The sequence below is a fragment of the Lepus europaeus genome, chromosome 12 (assembly GCF_033115175.1).
Source record: "Lepus europaeus isolate LE1 chromosome 12, mLepTim1.pri, whole genome shotgun sequence".
Lineage (NCBI taxonomy): Eukaryota > Metazoa > Chordata > Mammalia > Lagomorpha > Leporidae > Lepus > Lepus europaeus.
Window position 1 is genome coordinate 78,886,671 of NC_084838.1, and position 26,758 is coordinate 78,913,428.

The window sequence follows — 26,758 nt, forward strand, 5'->3', positions numbered from 1 at the left end:
TTTGGTCAACAACAAGGTTCTCTTCTCTTAATGACCTCTTCTCTTTCCAGGGGGTACCAGTGAAACCTCAACATCCATCATTCAACAGCTATTTTAAGGGAAAGGGTTTATTGGGGGAAACCCGACAGACCGGAGGGAGAGGGCAAAGAAGGAAAAGAGGGAGGAGGAGAGTGTAAGAGAGAGAGATCCAGAGAGTGAGAGAGAGATGGAGAGAGAGAGACAGGGAAAGAGATCAAGAGACTCACGTGTTCAGGAACAGGTCCTGTCGGACCCTCGCCAGCAAGGGTCCAACGCAGTCACGACACGGTCACTGTTCATTGGTTCTCAAGGAACTTTTACTTGTGGGGGTAAAAGGAAAGCGGGGAGAGGAGAAAAGAAGAGGAGGGGCCGTGGCGGCTGCCAGCAGTGGCGGCCGTGCCAGCCCGCCCAGATCCCAATGTCCCTTTATGCTGATATCGTCCAATCAGATGAAAGGGCGCGTATAACCTCAGGTCAAAAGTTCATCTGTTTCACCTGGTTCTTCCTAGTTGTTTATGCAGAGTCCATTCTGTTTCATCTGTTTCACCTGGTTGTTTTCATAGGCCTTGTGGTCGACCGATTGCTGCAAGCTATGTAGATGAGGTTCCCACAGGTGGCCAGCCTGTGGTTCCCCACAAGGTCCTCTTAAACTTTTGCTGGGGGCAGGCAGAGAAGTAGGAGCAGTGAATCCCAGTTGGATGAGGGTGGAGCTGACACCTGTGGTTGGGCCATGTGGCCACCTGGCTTCCAGCAATGGCGGCAGGGGCTAGAGCCTAGGATGGTGTCAGGGTATAGATGGTGCCATAGATTGCGCCATTTTACTAACATTCCCCCCTGTTTTTTATAAAACAGGAGTTGTGTGGGATTACATTAGCCCCCAAATTCCAGGAGGGGCAGAGGGACAATGAATTGTCTTTAGAGCTACTTCCTGAAGAGCTCATTTCAAGGCCCTTTAACTCAGAAGTCTAATCAGAGAGAAGCTCACTCCTCATTCTCCCTCAACTTAGAAACTTAACACTAAGCAGGTGAGTGTATCTAAACAGCTATCTTTGCCATAACAGTTAATGGTAGACTGAAATTTACCCTTAAGGTAGATTCTATCTGCCACACGCATCAGTTTTGTTGTTTGTTTGGGTTTTTTTTAAGATTTTATTTGAGAAGTAGAGTTATATAGAGAGAAGCACAGAGAGAAGGATCTTACACCTGCTGGTTCACTCCCCAAGTGGCTGCAATGGCCAGAGCTAAGCCCATCCAAAGCCAGGAGGAGCAGGTGTGACACAAAAGGCAGAGGCTCAGCTTACTGCCACAGTGCTGGCCACACATATCAGTTTTTAAAATTTCATTTCTAGCCCTACTTACATTGGTACTATAAATCAGCCCTCAGGTACATGAGAACATACACACAAGCAATGAGGAGAGGAGAGTATTTTTTAAAGTACCTCTTACAGGGGCCGGCACTGTGGTGTAGCGGGTAAAGCCACCGCCTATAGTGCCAGCATCCCATACAGGCACCAGCTGGAGTCCTGGCTGCTCCATTTCTGATCCAGCTCTCTGCTATGGCCTGGGAAAGAAGTGGAAGATGGCCCAAGTTCTTGGGCCCCTGCACCCACGTTGGAGACTCAGAAGCGGCTCCCGGCACCTGGCTTCGGATTGGCACAGCTCTGTCCATTGTGGCCATCTGGGGAGTAAACTAGCAGATGGAAGACCTCTCTACCTCTAAAGTACCTCTTACTAAGCAAGCTCAGAAATTCAATGACTTCACAGAATCTACTGGCTTGGATTCTCTAACTTTAGAGTAGAAAACAATGATATAAGTTCAAGAATGAAAGGGCAAACCCATTCTTCCTCATTCTTCACTTCGAGGATTTCTACTATTTTAAATCTGTAATTCACTGCCTTTATGTGTCAAGCATTTGTTTTCTATAAGAAGATAAAGAATCAAATAAGAGCCCCGGCTCTTCTTCCCTGGCCTCTTGCCAGGAGGGGGCTTGCTGTAGTCCTGCGCCTCCAGGGCGCGTGGCCTTCAGGCCATGTGCTCTAGGCTTCCTGGCCCAGATACAGGCCAAGATGCTCTTCCATGTGGCTGGTTCCTGGTGCTCAGTGTGGACCCAGATTTACCTCCCTTAAATAAAGCTCTCTCTCTCCTATGCATCTTTCTCACTAAATAAAAGCTTAAAACGTAAAAAAAAAAAAATCAAATAAGAGCCTCCAGTTATTTTAATCAAGTAGGATACAACATATGTACTAACTTGGTAATTCAGAAGCTGACCACACAAAATGCTCAACAATTACACTTTGAATCCAGAGGTTTTAGGTAATGCTACATTTAAAAATATAACTGAAATCAACAAATTAATCTATTTCAAGGAATTTGAAACAAGAACCAGAAATGATAGGTCAGAGGCAATATTGTTAAGCCACCTCTTGCAACTTCTGATGCTTGCATCCCATATCAGAGCATCAGTTCAAGTCCTGGCTACTCCACTTCCAACCCAAACCCCTGCTAATGTGCCTGGAAAGGCAGCAGATAATGGCTGAAGTACTTGAGTCCCTGCTACCGACATAGGAGACCAGGATGGAGTTCCAGGCTCCCCTATCCCTCCTATCCCTCTCCATTTATTCCATCATCTTCCCTTTCCCTGTCACTCCACTTTCCTAATAAATATTTCAAAAAAAGTATAGGTCATCAATGTAATAAAATTCCCTCCCCCATTCTGTACAATGGACCAGCCTCTTGTGAATAACACTGCACAGGAAGCCCCTAATCCCATCAGTCCCAGTTTTGTTTGTGTATCATCCATCCATTGGGGCCTTACTTATTCTTGCTGCCATATGTTTTCAATAAAGAGCTACAACAAAAGAAAGCTATAATTGCCAAATCTCTCCCGTTCAGCTATTGAACTAAGGCGATTTGCAGACATGTACGACACTACAAACAAAGGGGGTTTTTCCAAAGCCCGCTCACAGAACTCAGTGTTCAGGAATGTGTTAGAATAAATAAGTTTTCTTGTGGCCAAGACCTGGGGCCTGGTCTCCATGTGGATTCTCTGTCTCAGAGCCAGGTATATCACTTCCCTGCGATCCGAGTGCTTAGGCAGGAGAAAAATCACAGTATTGCCCACAGTCAGAGGGGACTCTAATCAAATACAAGTACCTATCTCCTGTGCGTGGCTCGGACTCCATTGCCCAGCAACTGATCCCTGGGTTTGTGAATTTTCAAGATTTGTAGCTTTCTTTCCCCATGGATGTCACCAGCCTTATATGGAGGTTGGTATGCTAGAGGGCAAAATTGCTTTAAGCTCCAATGAAATTAGACAATCAAAAACTCCAAATATGTTACATAGGTACTGTGGGCAGATACAGGTGCTCAAGGCAGCATTGGTTTTTTTTCGGCAGGGGTCATAAAAACCTGCCTTTAAATTAGTTTAATAAGGGCTGAAAATCCTGAGTGTTGAACAGCGAACATGTGAGCAGTGAGGGGGAGTGAGTCTCACCAGTTTGACAAGGGCCCCAGCTGTGCACCCTGGGCAGCAGGCTGGAGAAGGTGGGACCAAGAAGAATTGGGACACAGAAACATGGGAAGATTTGTTGCCAAAGTCTCTCACTTTTCAAGCTTTCTAACCCAGTTTAGCTTGTTCTTTAACCATTTTTTTTTTATAGCAGGCAGAGTGGATAGTGAGAGAGAGAGACAGAGAGAAAGGTCTTCCTTTTTGCCGTTGGTTCACCCTCCAATGGCCGCTGCGGCCGGCGCATCTCGCTGATCCGAAGCCAGGAGCCAGGTGCTTCTCCTGGTCTCCCATGTGGGTGCAGGGCCCAAGCAGGGCCATCCTCCACTGCCTTCCCGGGCCATAGCAGAGAGCTGGCCTGGGAGAGGGGCAACCGGGATAGAATCTGGCGCCCCGACCAGGACTAGAACCCGGTGTGCCGGCGCTGCAAGGCGGAGGATTAGCCTGTTAAGCCACGGCGCCAGCCGAACCATGTTATTTCATGTTAGCAATTTTCCTACTGGACAGGAGAGAAGAGTAGAAAGGGGAGTAGGTAGAAAAAAAAAAAATCTGATCGTTAGCAACGCGTTTGTATCCTTGTTAGTTCATGGTGGAAAGGAATGGGAAGAGACAAACTACCAGCTGAACTGAAGTTTCCCCTCACACAAGAATGGAGAACAGAAAATACCAGAGCATGGGACAGCCACGGGTTTTCACTTCAGAGGGTTCTCTCCACATACACACTCACATTTCACAGCGGTAGTCAACGCACGGCTGGTTTCCTGGGTTGTGGTGCTAGCACAACCACGGGTATAAATGCAAACCTCCTGAGGATGCACAAGCTCATTCACTCAGCAAGTATTGCTGGTCTGAGATCCCATTTTCTAGATACAAGCAACTGAGTGCCAGAATGTGTTAAAGCCAGAGCAAAGGCTTTCCCAGGGCTTTCTCAGTGGTTCTCAAACCTGCCAAGGTCTTGGAAGTTTAAAATGCACACAGGTTCCCTAATTCTTAGCCCTTATTACACTATGTTAGAATCCACAGGTGTCTGGCCGGCGCCGTGGCTCAACAGGCTAATCCTCCGCCTTGCGGCGCCGGCACACCGGGTTCTAGTCCCGGTCGGGGCACCGATCCTGTCCCGGTTGCCCCTCTTCCAGGCCAGCTCTCTGCTGTGGCCAGGGAGTGCAGTGGAGGATGGCCCAAGTGCTTGGGCTCTGCACCCCATGGGAGACCAGGATAAGCACCTGGCTCCTGCCATCGGAACAGCGCGGTGCGCCGGCCGCAGCGCGCTACCGCGGCGGCCATTGGAGGGTGAACCAACGGCAAAAGGAAGACCTTTCTCTTTCTCTCTCTCTCTCTCTCACTGTCCACTCTGCCTGTCAAAAATAAAAAAACAAAAAAAACAAAAAAAAAGAATCCACAGGTCTGAAATCTGATTAAAAAGCCATCAGATATTCCTGATCACCACTCAACCACCACTCTTGACTGGGAGCCACAGCTCTTCCAATTTAACCCCTCCTGTAGCCACACAAATGTGTTAACAGCCTTTTAATTTAAAGATTTATTTGAAAGAGTTCTTCTGAGACAGAGAGGAAGAGAGAGAGAGAAGGAGGGAGGAAGGGATGGGGGGTGTGGAGAGAAACAGAATAAGAGAGAGACCTATCTTCCTTTTTTTTAACTTTTATTTAATAAATATAAATTTCCAAAGTACAGCTTATGGATTATAATGGCTTACCCCCCCATAACTTCTCTTCCACCTGCAACCCTCCCCTTTCCCGCTCCCTCTCCCCTTCCATTCACATCAAGATTCATTTTCAATTCTCTTTATATACAGAAGATCTATTTACTATATATTAAGTAAAGATTTCAACAGTTTGCACCCACATAGAAACACAAAGTGAAACATACTGTTTGCGTACTAGTTATAGCATTAAATCACAATGTACAGCACATTAAGGACAGAGATCCTACATGGGGGGTAAGTGCACAGTGACTCCTGTTGTTGACTTAACAAATTGACACTCTTATTTATGGCATCAGTAATCACCCTAGGCTCTTGTCATGAGTTGCCAAGGCTATGGAAGCCTTTTGAGTTCGCCGACTCTGATCATATTTAGACAAGGCATAGTCAAAGTGGAAGTTCTCTCCTTCCTTCAGAAAAAGGTACCTCCTTCTTTAATGACCTGTTCTTTTCACTGGGATCTCACTTGCAAAGATCTTTCATTTAGGTTTTTTTTTTTTTTTTTTTTTTGCCAGAGTGTCTTGGCTTTCCATGCCTGAAATACTCTCTTGGGCTTTTCAGTCAGATCTGAATGCCTTAAGGGCCGATTCTGAGGCCAGAGTGCTGTTTAGGACATCCGCCATTCTATGAGTCTGCTGTGTATCCCGCTTCCCATGTTGGATCATTCTCTCCCTTTTTTTTATTCTATTGGTTAGTATTTTCAGACACTAGTCTTGTTTATGTGATCCCTTTGACTCTTAGTCCTATCATTATGATCAATTATGAACAGAAATTGATCACTTAGACTAGTGAGATGGCATTGGTACATGCCACCTTGATGTGATTGAATTGGAATCCCTTGGTATGTTTCTAACTCCACCATTTGGGGCAAGTCCGATTGAGCATGTCCCAAATTGTACATCTCTTCCCTCTCTTATTCCCACTCATATTTAATGGGGATCACTTTTCAGTTAAGTTTCAACACTTAAGAATATCTGTATTACTTATAGAATTCAACCAATAGTATTAAGTAGAACAACCAAAAAAAAAATACTAAAAGGGATAAAGCATTAAGTTGTTCATCAACAGTCCGGGCAAGGGCTGAGCAAGTCACTGTTTCTCATAGTGTCCATTTCACTTTAACAGGTTTCCTTTTTGGTGCTCAGTTACTTGTCACCAATCAGGGAGAACATATATTTGTCCCTTTGGGACTGGCTTATTTCACTCAGCATGATGTTTTCCAGATTCCTCCATCTTGTTGCAAATGACCGGATTTCATTGTTTTTTTTTTGACTGCTGTGTAGTATTCTATAGAGTAAATATCCCATAATTTCTTTATACAGTCTACTGTTGATGGGCATTTAGGTTGATTCCAGGTCTTAGCTATTGTGAATTGAGCTGCAATAAACATTAAGATGCAGACTGCTTTTTTGTTTGCCAATTTAATTTCCTTTGGGTAAATTCCAAGGAGTGGGATGGCTGGGTTGTATGGTAGGGTTATATTTAGGTTTCTGAGGAATCTCCAGACTGATTTCCACAGTGGCTTTACCAGTTTGCATTCCTACCAACAGAAGGTTAGTGTCCCTTTTCCCACACATCCTCTCCAGCATCTATTGTTGGTAGATTTCTGAATGTGAGCCATTCTAACCGGGGTGAGGTGAAACCTCATTGCGGTTTTGATTTGCATTTCCCTGATGGCTAGTGATCTTGAATATTTTTTCATGTGTCTGTTGGCCATTTGGATTTCCTTTTTTGAACAATGTCTATTGAGGTCCTTGGCCCGTCTCTTAAGTGGGTTGTTTGTTTTGATGTTGTGGAGTTTCTTGATCTCATTGTAGATTCTGGTTATTAATCCTTTATCTGTAGGATAGTTTGCAAATATTTTTTCCCATTCTGTTGGTTGTCTCTTCACTTTCCTGACTGAAGTACAGAAACTTCTCAATTTGATGCAACCCAATTGTTAATTTTGGCTTTGACTGCCTGTGCTTCTGGGGTATTTTCCAAGAAGTTTTTGCCGGTGCCAATATCTTGCAGGGTTTCTCCAATGTTCTCTAATAATTTGATGGTGTCAGGTCTTTAATCCATGCTGAGTGGGTTTTTGTGTAAGGTAGAAATCCAGTGGAAATCCAGTTTTCCCAGCACCATTTATTGAATAGACTGTCTTTGCTCCAGGAATTGGTTTTAGATCCTTGATCAAATATAAGTTGGCTGTAGATGTTTGGATTGATTTCTGGTGTTTCTATTCTGTTCCATTGGTCTATCCATCTGTTTCTGTACCAGTACCATGCTGTTTTGATAACAACTGCCCTGTAGTATGTCCTGAAATCTGGTATTGTGATGCCTCCGGCTTTTTGTTGTATAAAATTGCTTTAGCTATTCGAGGTCTCCTGCATCTCCATATGAATTTCAGCATTATTTTTTCTAGATCTGAGAAGAATGCCTTTGGTATCTTGATTGGTATTGCATTGAATCTGTAAATTGCTTTTGGGAGAATGGACATTTTGATGATATTGATTCTTCCAATCCATGAGCATGGAAGATTTCTCCATTTTTTGGTATCCTCTTCTATTTCTTTCTTTAAGGTTTTGTAGTTTTCATCGTAGAGATCTTTAATGTCTTTGGTTAAGTTTATTCCAAGGTATTTGATTGTTTTTGTAGCTATTGTGAATGGGATTGATCTTAGAAGTTCTTTCTCAGCCGTGGCATTGCCTGTGTATACTAAGGCTGTTGATTTTTGTGCATTGACTTTATATCCTGCTACTTTGCCAAACTCTTCAATGAGTTCCAGTAGTCTCTTAGTAGAGTTCTTTGGATCCCCTAAATGAAGAATCATATCTGCAAAGAGGGATAGTTTGACTTCTTCCTTCCCAATTTGTATCCCTTTAATTTCTTTTTCTTGCCTGATGGCTCTGGCTAAGACTTCCAGAATTATGTTGAATAGCAGTGGTGAGAGTGGGCATCCCTGTCTGGTACCAGATCTCAGTGGAAATGCTTCCAACTTTTCCCCATTCAATAGGAGGCTGGCCGGGGGTTTTTCATAAATTGCTTTGATTGTATTAAGGAATGTTCCTTCCACACCTAGTTTGCTTAGAGTTTTCATCATGAAACGGTGTTGAATTTTATTGAATGCTTTCTCTGCATCTATTGAGATAATCATATGGTTTTTCTTCTGCAGTTTATTAATATGGTGTATCACATTGATTGATTTGCAAACATTGAACCATCCCTGCATACCATGGATAAATCCCACTTGGTCTGGGTGGATGATTTTTCTGATGTGTTGTTGTATTCTATTGGCCAGAATTTTATTGAGGATTTTTGCATCTATGTTCATCAGGGATATTGGTCTGTAATTTTCTTTCAATGCTGCATCTTTCTCTGGCTTAGGGATTAAGGTGATGCTGGCTTCATAGAAAGAATTTGGGAGGATTCCATCTTTTTCAATTGTTCTGAATTGAACAAGTTCTTTAAATGTTAGTTCTTCTTTAAATGTCTGATAGAATTCAGCCGTGAATCCATCTGAGACCCATCTTCTATCCACTGGTTCACTCTCCAGATGGCCACACAGCCATGGCTGGACCAGGCTGAAGCCAGAGCCCAGGTGCTTCTTTCAGGACTTCCATGTGAAAAGCAGGGGCCCAAACACTTGGGCCATCTTCCACTGCTTTTCCCAAACCATTAGCAGGGAGCTGGATGGGAAAAGGGGCAGCTGGGACACAAACCGGTGCCCACATGGGATGCTGGCATCATAGGCAGAGGTTTTAACTGGCTGTACTACAATGCCCACCCTAATAGCCTTATTTTATAGATGAGAAAGTTGAAAGTCTGAAAGGGTAAGAAGTTACTCCAGCCAGCACCTTGGCTCACTAGGCTAATCCTCCACCTGCAGTGCCGGCACCCTAGGTTCTAGTCCTGGTCAGGGTGCCAGATTCTGTCCCAGTTGCTCCTCTTCCAGTCCAGCTCTATGCTGTGGCCCGGGAAGGCAGTGGAGTATGGCCCAAGTCCTTGGGCCCTGCACCTGGCTCCTGGCTTCAGATTGGCGCAGCGCGTCAGCTGTAGTGGCCACTTGGAGGGTGAACCAACGGAAAAAGGAAGACCTTTCTCTCTGTCTCTCTCACTAACTGCCTGTAAAAAAAAAAAAAAAAAAAAAGTTACTCCAAACAACACAATTAGCAAAGAGCATTGACCGACATCAGATCTAGGCTGGTCACCAAAACCTGCCACATACCTACAGCTACTATCAGGTACTTCACTGACTCCCACCCACTACCTGCTCACCAAGTCATTTTCCTTAGAAAACTACTAACCACATGCATACTACAGAAGGAGGTGATGAGTTTTATCATAGTCTTTCTTTGTCATTGGAAGGTCCTCCTCTCCCCACCCCTCTGGCCTCTAAAGATGCTCCTTGCTTCATAGGACTTACAAATCCTACATTCTCCCACAACACAAACCTACCTGGCCAAGGCTGTCTTCTCATGGGTACCAGGTGTGGATGATGATCAATACCAGTGAGCAGGAGGTGAGTCTGCCTCGCTCCACCCCCCAGAGTCCCACCCTCTTCCTGACCAAGAAATCAAGCCCACCCAAGTACTTCCGCAACCCTCCGTAAAGTTCATGTATGCAAAGGTCTCTGCTTAAGCAGCGAAGTGTTGCTATGAAGTAATTCTACTTTTAAAAAAACACCTTAGCAATTATCAGTTTCAGTAAATGCAAAATAACCAGGGTTACAGTTTCATGTAAAAGCAAAGAACCCTATGTTTTCGATAGTTGGTGCAGTCTAGTTGCAGCTAAATGTGCATTTTCCTTTAAATTCTTTAAACTAGAAGAACAAGAATGTGAGGAGGAGGAGAAAGGTAGTGTTTTGGTGTAGCTGGTTAAGTCACCACTTATGCTGGCATCCCATATTGGAGTGCCAGCTCTGCTCACAGCTGATCGATCCACTTGCCGATCCAGCTCCCTGCTGAGGTGTCTGGGAAGGTAGCAAGAAGACAATCTAAGTATTTGTGTCCCTGCCACCCAAGTGAGAGACCCGGATATAGTTCCTGGCTTCTGTCTTAGCCTGGCCCAGCTCCTGTTGTGGTCATTTTGGGGTGGATGTACTAGCAGACGCAAGAGCTTCCTGTCACTCTGTCTTTCACATAAATAAATCTTTAAAATTAAAATGAAAACTGAGGCAGTTGGTCGGCAGAGCAGTTGACGCTGCTTGGAAATCCCGCGCTCCACTTCCTCACAGTGCCTGGGCCTTGCTTCCGATGCCTTCCTGCTGATGTGCACCCCGGGAGCAGCAGGTGATGGTTCAAGTGCTTAGTTGCCTGCCACTCTTGTGGGAGACCTGGTTTGAGTTCCTGGCTCCTGGCTTTAGCCTGGCTGAGCCGCAGTTGTTGTGGGCACTGGGAACATAATCCAGAGAGACCTACGTCTCTCTGCCTTTCAAATAGAATTTTAAAAAGTGATTTGGCATGAAACAAGTGATAATTGAGATTTAGAGTAGAAATGTAACCATCTACGACCAAAGTAATGATTCTAACAATGAGAATTTCACATATTGTGACGTGGGCTCTAAACCTTTGGCCTAGTACAGCCTTGTACTCTGATGGGCGTAAGAGCTGTCTTGTAATTAGTCAAGGAAAGGTCTGAAGAAGACAGGGTAAATTAAATTATTGGACTGAAAAAATACAATACTTCCAATCTGTCCAGATATGTTCTCTATTGAAGGGAAAAGGGAGAGCAGAAATAACATGTTCACAACATTTTATGGGGTTTTCAAACTTTAGTGTTCATGAGAAACAGCTCAAATGCTTTTTATAAAATTAAATTTCTAGTTCCAAGTCCAGAAGATCCCAGTACCCTGGCTTGGGGTGGAACTTGGGATTGACTCTGCATTTTCATTAAGCATTAAGCACACATGCAGCCTCCCAGATCCTTGTTAGCAGAACGCTGGAATTGGGAGTGGAGATGGGACTCAAACCCAGGTAGCCAGTATGCCTGTATGCATCCTAACCACTAGGTCAAATGCCCACCCCACAGGCCTTTTCTTCAACTCACTATTTAGAAAATTTTTGAGGTACTGGGAAGTTCCAAGAACAGGACATGACCATCAGTGTGCCCTTCACCAAGATCAAGAGGAAGCCAATTTTTTCCATAAATTTTCAGCTTGTGGACCATGGAGGGCCTGTGGCAACTTACTTTGCCACTGTGCACAAAAGCACCCACCGTTAGCCACATACATGAGTGAACATGGCTATGTTCCTTCCAGTACGATTTTATTTCTGGACATTAAAATTTAAATTCCATAGAATTTCCACATCATAAAATACGATTCTTTAGACTGTTTTCCAATGTGTTATAGTTAAAAACATAAGAATCATTCTTAGCTCAAACTCCTAGGCAGGGAGCCCACAGGTCGTAGCTGGCCAACTCTGATAAATCAATCATGATCCTGAAGGTGAACTTTAAATGTATTGCTTGGGGCCAGCATTGTAGCATAGCAAATTACGCTGCCTGCATCTCATACAGAGCACTGGTTAAATTCCTGGCTGCTGTTCCGGCGGCAAGATGGCGGAATAGGCAGGGAGCACACTTAGTCCGGGGGGACAGAAAGTTTAATATAAGTGGAGATACTGCAGGATCAAGGAAGAGTAGGGGATGAAACAGCAGAGGAAACTCTTCCGGAACTAGTGATTCACAGTGGACCTGCGTGGAGAGCGTGGGAGCCCAAGTTCGGGACACCAGCGGCAGACTCAACGCGCCAGCGCTGGAACGCGAGGTGAGCCGAACCTCCATAGCCCGAGATACCAGCAGGCAAGCGGAAAGAGGAGACTAGAGGGAACGAGGCTTGAAACTCCGTGGGGAAAAGTTCACCAGGCTAACTAGAAGAGAGAGAAAAAAAATAAAAAAAGTGACTGATACGGACACAAGTTTCTCTCTCTCCGCTCACCTCTCAAAGGCGAGCAAGACAGAGCAGGCGCCATTTTGGACATACGTCATAAGCAGGGCGACCTCAGGTCTGCACCAGCCCTGAGCCTAGCAGAAAAACCTGACTCTGCGGGGAGGGGTGAAATAACAGGAGATTAGCATCTAACTTGGCAACCCAGTGGGAGACTGCAGGAGAATTGGAGCCCACACTGAGGGCAGCAGAGATTCCCTGTGTGGTCCTTGGGAAAGAGCTTCCGATCTCTGGCTCCTGTGGGTATATCATTTGCCTGCTAACTACCTCCAATTACGTTCAGCTGTGCGGAATTACTTCCCTTTTAAATCAAAAAAAAAAAAAAAAAGAGATATTTACCACACCTAACCTGGGAGTGTCATCTTTGACACACCCTCAACCCTGAGGAACCAAACACAGCTCTCAGTCCACACTCATCTCAAGCCTCTAAGGCTCCACTGAAAGCAGACAGTCCACTTAATATAGAGCCATAGTGTAACAAGAAAAAACACCACAGTGAAGAAACCAAATATCTCCAACATGCCAAACAACAAACGCAAAAACCAAGCTAACAAGAACAAGGAAGACACTATGACACCCCCAAATGAAAAAGACACCCCAATTCAAGATTATGAAGATGATGAGATCGAAGAAATGCAAGAAGCAGATCTCAAAAAATTGATAAGAACATTAAGAAGTTCTCAAAAACAAATTCTTGAACTACAGAAATCCTTCATGGACAAGATAGAAAATCTCTCTCGTGAAAGTGAAATATTAAGGAGGAATCAAAATGAAATGAAACAACTAGTGGAACAAGAAATTCTGATAGTGACTAGAAATCATAATGAAATGAAGAGTTCAATAGATCAAATGACAAACACATTAGAGAGCCTTAAAAACAGAATGGGCGAAGCAGAAGAGAGAATATCAAACTTAGAAGACAGAGAACAGGAAAGGAAACAGGCAAACCAAAGAAAAGAAGAAGAAATTAGAAATCTAAAAAATATTGTTGGGAATCTACAGGATACTATTAAAAAACCCAACATTCGGGTTCTAGGAGTTCCTGAAGGCATGGAGAGGGAGAAAGGATTAGAAGGCATTTTCAGTGAGATTCTAACAGAAAATTTCCCAGGTTTGGAGAAGGACAGAGGCATCTTAGTACAGGAAGCTTATAGAACCCCTAATAAACATGACCAAAAGAGATCCTCACCACGACACATTGTAATCAAACTCACCACAGTGAAACATAAAGAAAAGATCCTAAAAGGTGCAAGAGAGAAACGTCAGATCACTCTTAGAGGATCTCCAATTAGACTCACAGCAGACTTCTCATCAGAAACCCTACAAGCTAGAAGGGAATGGCGAGACATAGCCCAGGTACTAAGAGAGAAAAACTGCCAGCCCAGAATACTATATCCTGCAAAGCTCTCATTTGTGAATGAAGGTGAAATTAAGACTTTTCATAGCAAACAGAAACTGAAAGAATTTGTTGCCACTCATCCTGCCCTGCAAAAGATGCTTAAAGATGTGTTACACACAGAAACACAGACACATGGTCACCAATATGAAAGAAGGTAAAGGAAGGAAACCTCACAGCAAAAGATCACAGGAAGCTCAATTTCTCTTTGACATAGAATTAAACTCTGATGCTCTGTTAAAGCAATGTGTTAAAGTAATCTATTATGTTCTCTTGATGTCTGTTAAATTCTAATTGTTCAAAAACAGCTGAATTTTTATTAAGAGCTATGGGTTATTTAAATATGTGCTTTTTTCAAAAATTTGAATCATCACCTTGTAACAATGATCAAATTTGGTCTATGTTATGTCATGATTTTAAGGAATCTTATTTCAACCAGATATTTTGGATTTTGAGCCTTCTTGGCATTCTTGACAGGCATTCAAAAAATCAAAGTTTCAAACAATCTGGTCTCTAAAATTTCCAGTAAATCCTGGACTTTGGTTTTTCCAGTTTGGGCCCAACTGAAAAAATCGAAGGACCTATGTCTCTCATCTTATAGAGACACCAACTAATCAGTCTATTTGGATTATATTAGAAGTACTGTCAAGATGTGATGTGGTACCAGACTTTAAGTTTCTATAATGGAAAATGCTATTAATACAAATGTTTGAGAATTAAAAAGTCTAATGATCTTGTGTTACTAGACATGATAGTTATCTTAATGAGAAAGCCCCAGAGGCTTAAAGGGTTAAATACTTGTAAAACCCTGCAGGTGCTTTCAAAAATACTGTGAAGTAAGCAAGTGCCTCTTGTTGGTTGATGAGTTTATAATTTTAAACATGGCGACTTAAAGTCTTTTGTCATCCACAGTTATATATGATCTGCTGCTCATAAAACTAAAGCATTGTTGGTTCTGTGTTTAGCTGTCCTCCTATAGGTTCCTATGGACTTTTTCCAGCCACTTTTATTGTATTCAGTACTTTGGGATGGCTCTGTAAACAGATGAAGCCAATAATGTATTAACAGTACCAACTGAGAGAAAGTATGGTTAACTGAGGTTACTAAAAAGAAAAAGCAATTCAAATCAATTGGCAATCTACAAAAAGAGTTAAAGATTTTAAAAGCTATTATGAAAATTGCTATATTAGTCTATCATGCTATATTATATGTGTGTACATATTGTATGTCCACATGGGGAAATTTTATTAAGAGTTTTATTTTAAATGGCTTATAGATAAGATTGTCCATAAATTTAAGCTGCTAAAATCAATCAAAGATACATTTTAATTTGTGGGACCTGAATCTGTGTATCATATGTTTTAGACTTGTTGGTAGAAAGAAACTAAAAACATTTTAGATGGTTGTGCTTAAGTTTATTGGCTAAACAAACTACACCATGTTAGATATTTAAGAGGTATTTTCAAATACATGATTCTTAAAATTTATAGAAGGCATTGGACCTTCTGGTAAATGTTTTCTTAAGTTGTTATCTAATGGTTGAAACGGTTTGCTAAGTATTCATGTGATATTGCTATTGTCAGCAAGCGATCTAGGACTTGCTCCCTCATTTCTCTATTCTAAGCCCAACTTGTTCTTTCATTTCTCTATTCTCTTCAGGGTAGGAAACTAAATCTATTATGAAGGAATCTGTAGGACGCACAATTTAATCTTTAGACCTTATAAAAGAGATGGCTAACATTTTTCTGCAATAGCATAGCCAAAATAAGAACTTAAATAATAATCTCATAGCTAGATTCACTTCGCCATCAGCGAAGTATACAGTAAGTAGAAAAAACCTCCCTTTCAGACCAAAGGGAAAGAAAGTTTTAAAGTGAGAATATAATTTTCCTCATGGGCATTGTCTACCTTAGAAAAACTACTACAGAACATGCCTGTGACTATAGACTTGTAGTTCAGGCCACCGAAGATTAGAGATGGGAAACGGGCACTCCCTTGACTTGCATCCTCTGGTCTGCTTTAACACAAACCAGGAGGAAAAGAAAGCTAGGCATCAGAAGCAATGGGTGGCAGGCCTATTAATGGCTGATCTGTACAGTGGTCTGCCCTCAAGGAGACCCAACAGGCCAGTCCACTGCAGTGGCTTTCAATGTGGTAAGCCTGGGCTTCAGCAGAAGTCAGCTTGTGAAGAGCCCTGGCAGCTCTGCCAAGAGTTGGATCACTGGAAATGGACCTGCCCTGGAGTCGAAGGATGCCCCGGTCAGAGCCACAGATCTTATTGGCTCTAAGCTGAAAAGCCCTTCACTCAGCCCAACTTCCAAAGGGACCACTGCAGCTGAGGGGATGGTCAAGTAGGGTCAGCAACATTGCAGGCAGAACTGTACATTTCTTGTTAGAGATGCCCCCTGCCTTTACCTGGCCAGCTCTCCTCCCAGGCCAGCCAAGTAATGAAAGTCAACAGAGTGCCTTCCCCTAGGAGGTTCACACCTCCCTTAGGATATACCCCATGTGAAGAGATTGATAGGTCTGGGCCTCTGAATTTACAAGGCCTAAAGCCCACCAGATTATTGTCAAGCCCCTTCTATCAGGTTCTATTTGCCTCTCAATCAGAAAACTTAATTGTAGCTTAGACAGCACCTTTCTTAGCTCCTCTAATAATGACTCTGTCCTTTGTTCTAGGCCCTGTCTAGTGCACTTGGGCCTCATTCCTTTGTAATCATAACCTCTACTCTACCACCAATGGCTCTACTCCCAACCTGTGTGTACTGATGGTCCTCTTCCCCACTTAATGCTGTATAATTGTTCAAACCTGGTAAATGTCACTCTTAGGATCATTGGTTACTATCCTCACTCTGTCTTTTATGACCTTGTCTAAATATGATCAGAGTCGGCAAACTTGGAAGGCTTCCATAGCCTTGGCAACTCATGACGACAGCCTAGGATGGTTACTGGCGCCATAAACTAGAGTGTCAATTTGTTGGGTCAACAACAGGAGCCACTGTGCACTTGCTCCTCATGTGGGATCTCTGTCCTTAATGTGCTGTACATTGTGATTTAATGCTATAACTAGTACTCAAACAGTATGTTTCACTTTGTGTTTCTATGTGGGTGCAAACTGTTGAAATCTTTATACTAAATTGATCTTCTGTATATAAAGAGAATTGAAAATGAATCTTGATGCAAATGGAAGGGGAGAGGGAGCGGGAGAGGGGAGGGTTGCGGGTGGGAGGGAAGTTATGGGGGGGGGGGAAGCCATTGTAATCCATAAGCTGTACACTGGAAATTTATATTCATTAAATAAAAGTTTAAAAAAAAATAATTAAAATTAGAATTAAAAGTCAAGCTGATTAAGTATAAGATCTTATGCTTTAGAAGATAAATGTGAAATATCACATTTATAAATAAAAGTCCCATTCAAGAAAAAAAAAAAAAAATTCCTGGCTGCTCTGCTTCCTATCTAGCTCCCTGCTAATGTGTCTGAGAAGGCAACAGAAGATGGCTAAAGTATTTGGGTCCCTGCCACCCATATGGGAGACCTGGATGGAATTCTTCTCTCCTGCTTTGGCCTTGGGCAGCCCAATATTGTGGCCATTTGGGGAGCGAATCAGTGGGTGGAAGATTTCTCTCCATCTGTCACTCTGCCTTTCAAATAAATAAATCTCTCAAAAGTAATTTCACTTTTCATACTGAGCTAATCATTTTGCTCATCTTACAAGAATTACAAAAGTGCATCCATGAAGGTGCTTTCTGGGCCGCCCTTGGCCGTATTTCAGACAGCGTATTTTCATAGCTTGTCATGGCTGCTAGGTCCGCACAACCAGTGGGGCACAGTTCCCCATTTGAAATCACAATTCAGTCATTCCACATTTTTACCACCTAAAAATCAAAACCGCATGTGCCCTCATCCACAACACCAGGGCCTAATTAAGCCTCCTTTTATCAGCTTCTGATTAAAAATGAGTTTTTTAAAAAAGTGTCTACCTTCAAAATGATTCAAACAGCTCAGCAAGACATGATAAGCATTTTGCCATTTGTGAGCAAAAACTGAGAATTTTTTTGGATTTTTCCCTTTCATTGCAAATCATCTTCAGCCCAGTGCATGGGCTCACACTTCTGGCAGGCAACCCATCATGGTACAAATCCATACCCTATTACAGGTCTTCACCTCCAGGGAGCTTCTTTAGTAATTAAACATGGCCTGAAAGCTAAGTAAGACTTCTGGAGGGGGCCTAGTGATGTGGCACAGCGGGTTAAGCAGCCACCTGTGATGCCAACATCCCCTATCAGAGTGCTGGTTTGAGTCTGCTCTGCTTCCAATCCAGCTCTCTGCTAATGCACCTGGGAAAGCAGTGGAAGATGATCCAAGCACAAGGGCTCCTGAAACCCTTTTGAAAGACCCAGATGGCATTCTGGGCTCCCAGCTTTGACCTGGACCAGCCCATCATTGCAGCCATTTGAGGAATGAGTCAGGGATGGAAGATTCTCTCTCCCCCCTTCTGTCACCCTGCCTTTCAAATAATCCATTATTTTTTTTAAAGAAGAGACTTTTAGAGGGTCAGCTCCAACTCTGCCTCAAGAAATCAACAGGTACTCTCCCAATGGTATGCATGTACTTATCCATTAGGAAAAACCAGCAAACACACTTGAATCAAAGAGGTGCATTCCTGCCTAGTGAAATGCCTTCCAGCTGGGCTCATCCAAACATGACTTCATCTCTTCAGGGGAGGAAACAGAGTCAATCTGAAGCATTCAAGCCTCCATCCGTCACCTGACCCTGAAGATAAAGAAACCAGCCTAATGGGCAGGAGGACGTGTTCTCTCCTGCTGCAGTTGGAGAACAGAGGAGTCATAAACCCCTCTCCCTCCTCTAAACATCGGCTTAGCGGCGGCTTTGGAGTCAGGTTCCGTGAGCCTCTGTGCCTCCCTTTCATCTCAAGATAAAATATGGCTTGCTGGCGCTGGCTCAGGTAGAGTGGCAGACCTCACCCTGTTGCCCTATGAGGGCCCCCGGGTTTCTCATCAGCTGGCTGATTTGTGGACAGCCACATTTCTGCCTCACCTGATGGCAAATGCTCTCGGTCTTATAGATCATGGTTGAATATCCTTTCTCAACAGAAAGAGGTTGCTAACTCCAGCTGCTAGAAATGTATAATCAGCTTGGAGGACCAATTTAACCTTTGGAGGACATTAAAGACTGAAAGGTATATACTGAAAAGTTCTCTTAAAGAGACAATCTCAAAAAAAAAATTTTAGACCAAAAAGCAAAAGATTAACATAGAAAGTAAATGTATGATTCTTTTCAAAACGTGAACCACAGAAGCATAATAAATTGTGCACACACAGGAGAAAAAATAGGGAGGCTGGCAGTGTAGCCCAATGGGTTAAGCCACCGCTTAGCATGCCGCCCACCGGCAACCCATATTAGAATGTGTGTTTTGAGTCCCAGCTTCTCCACTTGCTGGCATTGGATCCAGCTCCTTGCTATTGCCCCTGGAAAAACAGCAGAGGATGGTTCAAGCCCAGTGGATTTCCAGGTTCTTGGCTTTGGCCTAGCCCAGCCCCAGCCACTATGGGCATTTAGGGAGTAAACCAGCAGATGAAAGATCTGTCTCTCCTGTCACTCTGCCTTTCAAATAAATGAATCTTTTTAAAAAGAGACAATAAAGACAGGCAATTTGCCTAGAAGTTCAGACATGGGTTGACATCAGTGACACACATTAAACTACATGTATGCAATATTCAGCTATGGTTCCAGTTTTCTGCAAATGTAGACCTTAGGAGGAAACAGTATTTCAAGTAATTGAGTTCCTGACACCCACGTAGGAGATCTTGACTGATTTCCAGCTCTGAGTATCAGCCTGGCCCAGTCTCAGCTGTTGCAAGCATTTGGAGGAGTGAATCTGCAGATGGGAGCTCTTTCAAATAAATTTTAAAATTTGAATAGTGAAATGCTTAGTTTAGGGTGGGAAGTTCTGCAAACAACATAGGAACCTCAAAAATAATACACATGCAGTTGTGTTTTAGTCACAAAACATTATAGAATAAAGTCAAACAGCAGGCTTACTAGTGCAGTGTTTCCAAAACCTGGCTGCATTTAGCACCCAGAGAGCTTAAAAAAAAAAAAAAATCCAATCCCCAGGCTGCACCCCCTACCCCTCATCAATTAAATCTGAATCTGGGGGAAAAGAGGTGGGGTCCAGGCTTTTATAGTTGTAAAGCTCCCCAGGGAATTCTTTAATGTGCTGCCAAAGCTAAGAACCTCTGTATTGAAGAGCATGGACCCTGGCCTTCGGAAACTCTTACAAAATCCACTTCCTGGACAGTTTCCTTTCTTCAATCTTGCCAATAGCTTTTTTCCCTTTTTTTTAAAAAAAGATTTGTTTGCTTAAAAGGCAGAGTGACAGAGAGGGAGTAATCTTCCACCTACTGGTTCTCTCCCTAAGTGCCTGCTTTAGTTGAGGCTAGGACAGGTGGTAGCCAGGAGCCAGAACTCCATCTGGGTCACACATGTGGGTGGCAGAGACCCAAGTTCTGGGGCCATCATCTGCTGCCTTGGTGTGTTAAGAGGAAACCAGATTGGAGGCAGAGCCAGGACTCAAATTGGCACTCAGACATGGGATGCAGGCTTCCCAAGTGGTGGCTTAACCACTGTGATACAAGGCCTGCCCCTCCAGGAAATTCTGCTTTTTAAGATGGAGTGATCTGAAGGCAGCAGGATGGGAGCGAGGGGGAGGTGGGGGCGTGTGGGGGATCTTCTATCCAGCGGTTCACTCCACAACAGCCAGGTCTGGGCCGTACCAAAGCCTAAGCCAGGAACTCCACCTGGGTCTCCCACATGGGTGGCAGTAGTAGTCCAAGCACTTGGGCCATCATCTGCTGCCTTTCAGGATGCATTAACAGGAAACCGGATCGGAAGCAGAGGAGCCAGGATTCAAACCGACACTTTGATCTGCGAGTCCCAAGTGGCGGCTTAACCCACTACACCAGAATGCCTATCCCTGCCAATAACATCTTTAAAGCTGTCGGACCCTCGCCAGCGAGGGTCCAACGTAGTCACGACACAGTCACTGTTCATCGGTTCTCAAGGAACTTTTACTTGTGGGGGCAGAAGGAAAACGGGGAGAGGAGAAAAGAAGAGGAGGGGCCGCGACGGCAGCAGCGACCTCGCCCACCTGCCCAGATCCCAATGTCCCTTTATGCTGATATCGTCCAATCAGATGAAAGGGCGCGTATAACCTCAGGTCGAAAGTTCATCTGTTTCACCTGGTTCTTCCTAGTTGTTTATGCAGAGTCCATCTGTTTCACCTGGTTTTCGTAGTTCTTGTGGTTGACCGATTGTTGCAAACTATGTAGATGAGGAGGTTCTCACAGGTGGCCAGCCTGCGGTTCCCCACAGCTCCCCCTTTCTTTGTTATTTATGGCGCGGAGTTGTGCCTTCTTAGGTTCCCAGCGACGCGCCACCTGCTTCTTAGGTTGCTAGGGGCACTGGCCAGTGATTACCCGTCTTTGGCTACCACTTCATCATGCTAAGCCATATCTGTTGCTGAGGGTCAGAGCGACACATAGCAAGCATAGCCTGTCGAACCACTACAGATATTTAAGGAAATTTGAAATTCAAGTCCTCAGGACAACAAAAGTGATTAAGCAAGACCTCAAGCAACAATGTTAATGTCATTTACAAAGGAAAAAACTGATACAAAAACATTCTTATTTACGTTACAAAGCTTAGGTGTTAGCCTTGAACGTAACTTTCAAAATACCTTCAAATATATCTAACTCAGGTCACTTTGCTGATTTGCTGCAGTACAAATCACGTGCAACGTCTTTTCTTCCTTAAAACAATTCTTCAAACAATACTGCAAGTACATCACTAAACACCATGAACTCAGGAGTTTTGCCACACTTTTTCCTATTCAAAAAACTTTAGTATATAGAGCTATAGCCAATGCATCGCAATTAGCTACCACATATTCTCCTATTCCCCCTTTTTGTTTATTAAAGTTTTTAAGTACAGGTGAGTCCGTTCAATTATTGCCTGCCCTTGGGGATTGTAGGGCACACCTGTAACGTGCTTTATGCCGAATTCTTTTAAGAATGTAGCAAAACCGGCCAAAGTGTACGCCGGCTCGTTATCTGTTTTAATAATTTTGGGCACCCCCCAAGCGGCAAAGGACTGTAGACAGTGTTGAATAACCTGTTGAGTTCCTTCTTTGTTTAGAGCCGTGGCTGACAATTCCAGAGAACGTGTCCACTGACACGTGCAAACAGCTCTGGCATCTTTGCATCTGCGTGATTTTAAGGCGTTCTTCAACCTTCTGTAAGATTGCAGCTGTACGAGGTGAGGTGAGGTGAGCTGTGAATCGCCTTCCAAAATGTTTTACAATAAGGCCGTATCCAGTTTAAGTTACCACATAATTTTTGGAAGTCATTTAAGGTCTTAAGTCCTGCGGTAAATATAACAAAATCTAAAGGGGCCACAGTAGTTGGTGTTAACCTTAGTCCTAGGTACTGGACCACGGTGCCCTTTTGAATCTTTTCTGGTGCAATTTGTAACCCCGCCATCTGCAAGCATGAGGTTAGCATGGTAAACGCTCTTTCTAGGGTGTCTTCTCTCACAGCTGCCAACAGGTCTGCAAATGAAGTTGCTCTAAGACATCCTTCTCCCATAAAGTTACAGGGATAGCACACACGTAAGGTTGTACTTTGCCTGTGGTGCCTTCTTGATCTTTCCAACCTAGCACTTGCGCGCTTCAGGATTGGGCAACATCAGTGCCTAATCCTACCAAGGTGTTATCTCCTTCCTGGAGGGGCCATGAAGGAGGCCAGTCTTGTTTGGAGATAATACTAACATCTGCGCCAGTATCTAACAGCCCCTTGATTGCCTTTCTTTTGATAAGAGTCCATAGTGGGCGCTCGCCAAGAGTCATAGTGAGGGCTGCAAAATGCTTTCCTCAATTACCTCTAGTATCCTTTACAGGGCTTATTATTAGCAGCTGAGCAACGGGCTGCCTTCGTAGATTGGAACATTACTTTGAGCTGTGAACAAGGCAACTGAATAAGCCCCGTTAATGAATTTGTAGCCCTTCCTATAGTAACGCCTAAACCGTGGATATCATCCATGGGCTCCCAAGGTTCCACTTCTATTGCCTGGATTCCCATTGGAGGTATTAATACTAAATAGTTGGTGGCTCGCAGCTCTGTGCAGTAAACGCTTGCTGGTCCTTTTGAGATGGTCCTACTCCTCCCATGGTTTGTCCTCTCACCCATTGAGTTTTCGGGCTTCTGGGTGTGGGGGCCCGCCACTCTTTTAGAATGTACTATTCTGGCCACTTAATCTGGTGGGCGATAGGAGCGGATTGCCTGCCTTATCTTGCTTGGAATAGCACTCATTTGCCCAATGGTTGCCTTTACCGCATCGAGGACACAGTCCTAGTTGGCGTCCCAATTGTCTGTTCTGTACGTTCCCTTTTCATGTGATCTTTTCCACACTTAAAACATTTTCGTCCTAGCCCGTTATTGCGTGTAATTTTGGCCCTGGCAACTGCTTCGTGCTCTCCTGAGGCTACTTCATCCATGACATCCCTACAGGTTTTTTTTAAAAAGGTGGGAATGTCCTTGTGCTGCCAGGGTCTTAGAGCCTCACGGCAGGTTTTGTTTGCTTGTTCATAGGCTAACCTTCAGTAAGGGCACAGCCTCATCCATGGTCTCAAAGATATTGCCAGTAGCCTCCATCAATCTGTTCACAAAATCAACATAGGGCTCTGTCAGGCCTTGTGTAATCTTGGATAAGCTGTATCCGATTTCCCCCTTCCTTGGGATGACCTTCCATGCCCTTCGAGCTAGTTTTTCTCACTTGTATCAAAACCTCATTAGGGCAACTAGCCTGGGCATGTTCGTCATTAAAAGCTCCCTCCCCATTTAGCATTCACAGGGAAAGCCTGATTTATGCGGTGATATTCTTCCCACTTAGGGGGAGTGCCTCGTCCTCCTGCCCGTTTTTCTTGAGGAGGTTCCAGGGAGAAGCCCCCGCCTTTTGTCTCTCTCGTGGAGGAGTCGTCCTCCGGAGGGGGGAGAGTCTTGGTTCGAATAGGGGGGTGCAGAAAGGGGGCTCATCCTATCTCTCTGTCCCGACCCATGTTGGTCCTGTCTCCATCTTCTTTGTCTCCATCTAGGCTCCCAGATTGAGATTCTCTCTGCGTTTCCTCTAGTAAGTCAGCCCCTTCATCTAAGAGGGTTGCTATCTCCTCCAAGTCATTACGGAGAGCTTGGTCGATCAGTTGCCACAACCTAAGGACTTCAGGCGATTTCTCTGCTGCCCTCAATTGTCTTCCGACCCTACGCCATTGTTCCTGTTCTAACTCACTGCTTTACAGCGGCTGCTTTCACGGGCGTGCCTGCTACTTTAAAAGACAACTTGGTTGTCGAGGAATTCCTTTTCTCTGCGGTACCAATCCTAGACTTTACCGCCTAGATTCCCATGTTTTCCACACGTTCTAATTTTTTTTCCCGGTACCAATCCTAGACTTTACCGCCTACATTCCCGTGTTTTCCACACGTTCTAATTTTTTCCCGGCACCAATCCTAGACTTTACCGCCTACATTCCCATGTTTTCCACACGTTCTAATTTTTTCTTTCCTGTTTCCAGTGACCAGTCTGACTATCTGAGTCACGGCACCATTTGTCGGACCCTCGCCAGCGAGGGGCCAACGTAGTCACAACACGGTCTCTGTTCATCGGTTCTCAAGGAACTTTTACCTGTGGGGGCAGAAGGAAAGTGGGGAGAGGAGAAAAGGAGGGGCCGCGTCGGCTGCGCCAGCCCACCCAGATCCCAGTGTGCCTTTATGCTGATATCATCCAATCAGATGAAAGGGCGAGTATAACCTCAGGTCGAAAGTTCATCTGTTTCACCTGGTTCTTCCTAGTTGTTTGTGCAGAGTCCATTCTGTTTCATCTGTTTCACCTGGCTGTTTTCGTATGCCTTGTGGTCGACTGATTGCTGCAAACCATGTAGATGAGGAGGTTCACACAGGTGGCCAGCCTGCAGTTCCCCACAAAAGCTGCAATCTAGAATTTTTTAAATTACAGAAATTCACACACACACACATATATAAAATACATGCACACACATTTTTATTTGACTTAGACCCTGATTGTTAGTATATAAATCAGAAAAAAGTACATATCCTCTCCAAATCTCTAAAAAAAAAAAAAACCCACACATCAAAGATATTTAAGTCACAACACACACACACACACACAAACTTTAATCACCTTCAAGAACCATGATCCAATAATATATTTAATAGGCAAGATTTCATTCATCAATATACAAAAAAAGAAAACCCAAAACAAACAAAAAACCCCACCAAAGTTTGATTAAGACATGTGCCCTTAGCAAGAGCACTTACAGTTAGAAAGGTTTATTGGTAGCACTTTGAGGTAGCATATTGTGTAAAGGAACAGAAGTCACAGAGCTGCTCTGTAGTTTGTCCTGGACACAAAGGCACAGAGCATCGGCCTGTGCCCTTGGCAGAGGAAAGTGAATCTGTACTCATTGTCAATGTTAGCCAAAACACACTTCCTATCCGTACTCCTTGGTCATTCCTCCATTGCACTTGCTGCACTGGGAGTTTATAAAAACGGGAAGGCATCTGTGTGCTTCTTTCCTCTTGGTGTGGCCAACATTCCAGGCTGTGCAGCCAGTCTCCCTCTGTCACATGCACTGCCTACTGACAGAAGACACTCACACCCAGTGGAAAGGGAAATCGGGGCTCACGGTGCCCCTTCTAATTCACTTCAGTAATTAATTAAGAGTGACTCACTCCTATAAGGCTACAATGAAGTTCGTTTCTGAATACTCCCTCCACGATTCTGGTCCTTGAAGGGTTCTCCTCTCCCTCTCCCACCCCTGGGTACAATCATTCTTGGGTATCCTTAAGTTTTCTGAGTTTTCCCTGGTAGGATGGTGAGCAGAAAAGCCTTAACACAAACACAGCAACAGACCCAGGTGCAGGAGCAACACCAAGAACAGACTTCTTTTGTGCAAGTTGAAACAATCCAAGTTTACAGTCGAGAAAAACGGCCTGCTTCTTTAAAAAAAAAAAAAAAAGTAAATACTCAGCTCAGTTCTGTAATTTAAACACAAATATACAGTCAAAACAGGCTAAGGATTAAAGCTGCAAAAACGGTCCTAACAACCTCAGACCTCGATGCAGGTCCAGTTTTTGCCCCACGGTCACCGATTCGAGGGATTTCTAATCCCTAAAAGCCCTTTCATCCCCTAATACTTCCTGTGAGAAAGTTGAACCCTTAGAAAGAGTTGATATACAATATACAAATGAGTTAAAAATAGCACATATGTCTGGGCAAAAAAAGGGCACAAGCTTGGCCTGGGTTGCCACTCAAACCTCTGTTATTCGGTGTCATAGAAAATCCTCAAAGGTTGCCCAAAAGCAGGGCCCCAGGCACTAGGAACACGCCTGGCACCCAGGTCAACTGCCACACGACGTAACTGAGCATCAGTTAGACTTCAAGTATCCAAGGTGCTACAATAGCTGGTCCTCTAAAGAGCTCAGGCTGCCTCTCAGAAGCCCCCACCAGACCCCACCACACCACACATTACACAAAAAGCACAGCACTGCTACGGTCATTACCAAACACTAGGGAAGAAGGTGAGGAATAAGAGACGTGCACTCCAAATACACCAGCCTGACAAACACAAATAGATTCTTTAACATTTCCTACAACTAGAAGGTGCGTGAGCCGGTTTTCAAGCAATCCATTTAAACTCTTTTCTCCCCTTTCTCTATCAAACAAGAAAAATGGTTCTGTTCGGTTAACAGTGTCATTTTAAAATGCCATAAATTAAATAAGTTAGTTCACATTTTCTTTTTCCCAGCACTTAAGTTATAGTTAGTCTCTAATGTGCTTTTGAAGCTTGTTTTAACAGTTCCAGGTCTTTTCTGCGGACTGGGCCGGTTCTGGAACAGCCATAGTCACTCAGCTGCAATGGTACAAATTGTTCAAGCACCCCAAGACCCTGCCCAGCAGGACTGGTAAATAGCTTAGTCCACGATGGTTTAAAGTTTCCACTGAATCCCAAAAATATGGTACTCCCTGAAAAAGGAAAAAAAAAAAAATCAATTTGAATAGCCTAGTTCCAATAAGATAACACAGGAGGTGAGTAAAT

General features: G+C 43.9%; 1 protein-coding gene across 2 annotated transcripts in view; it reads right to left on the reverse strand.

The window, feature by feature from the left end:
• Positions 1 to 24,677: 24,677 nt before the first annotated feature.
• CEMIP2 (cell migration inducing hyaluronidase 2) overlaps positions 24,678 to 26,758 on the reverse strand; it is an 87,898-nt gene continuing 85,817 nt past the window's right edge. For both annotated transcript variants that reach the window (XM_062208403.1, XM_062208402.1), the window contains exon 24: positions 24,678 to 26,685. In XM_062208403.1, coding sequence (XP_062064387.1) covers positions 26,489 to 26,685 — 197 coding nt within the window. In that variant the 3' untranslated portion in view covers positions 24,678 to 26,488. The remainder of the gene's footprint in view (positions 26,686 to 26,758) is intronic.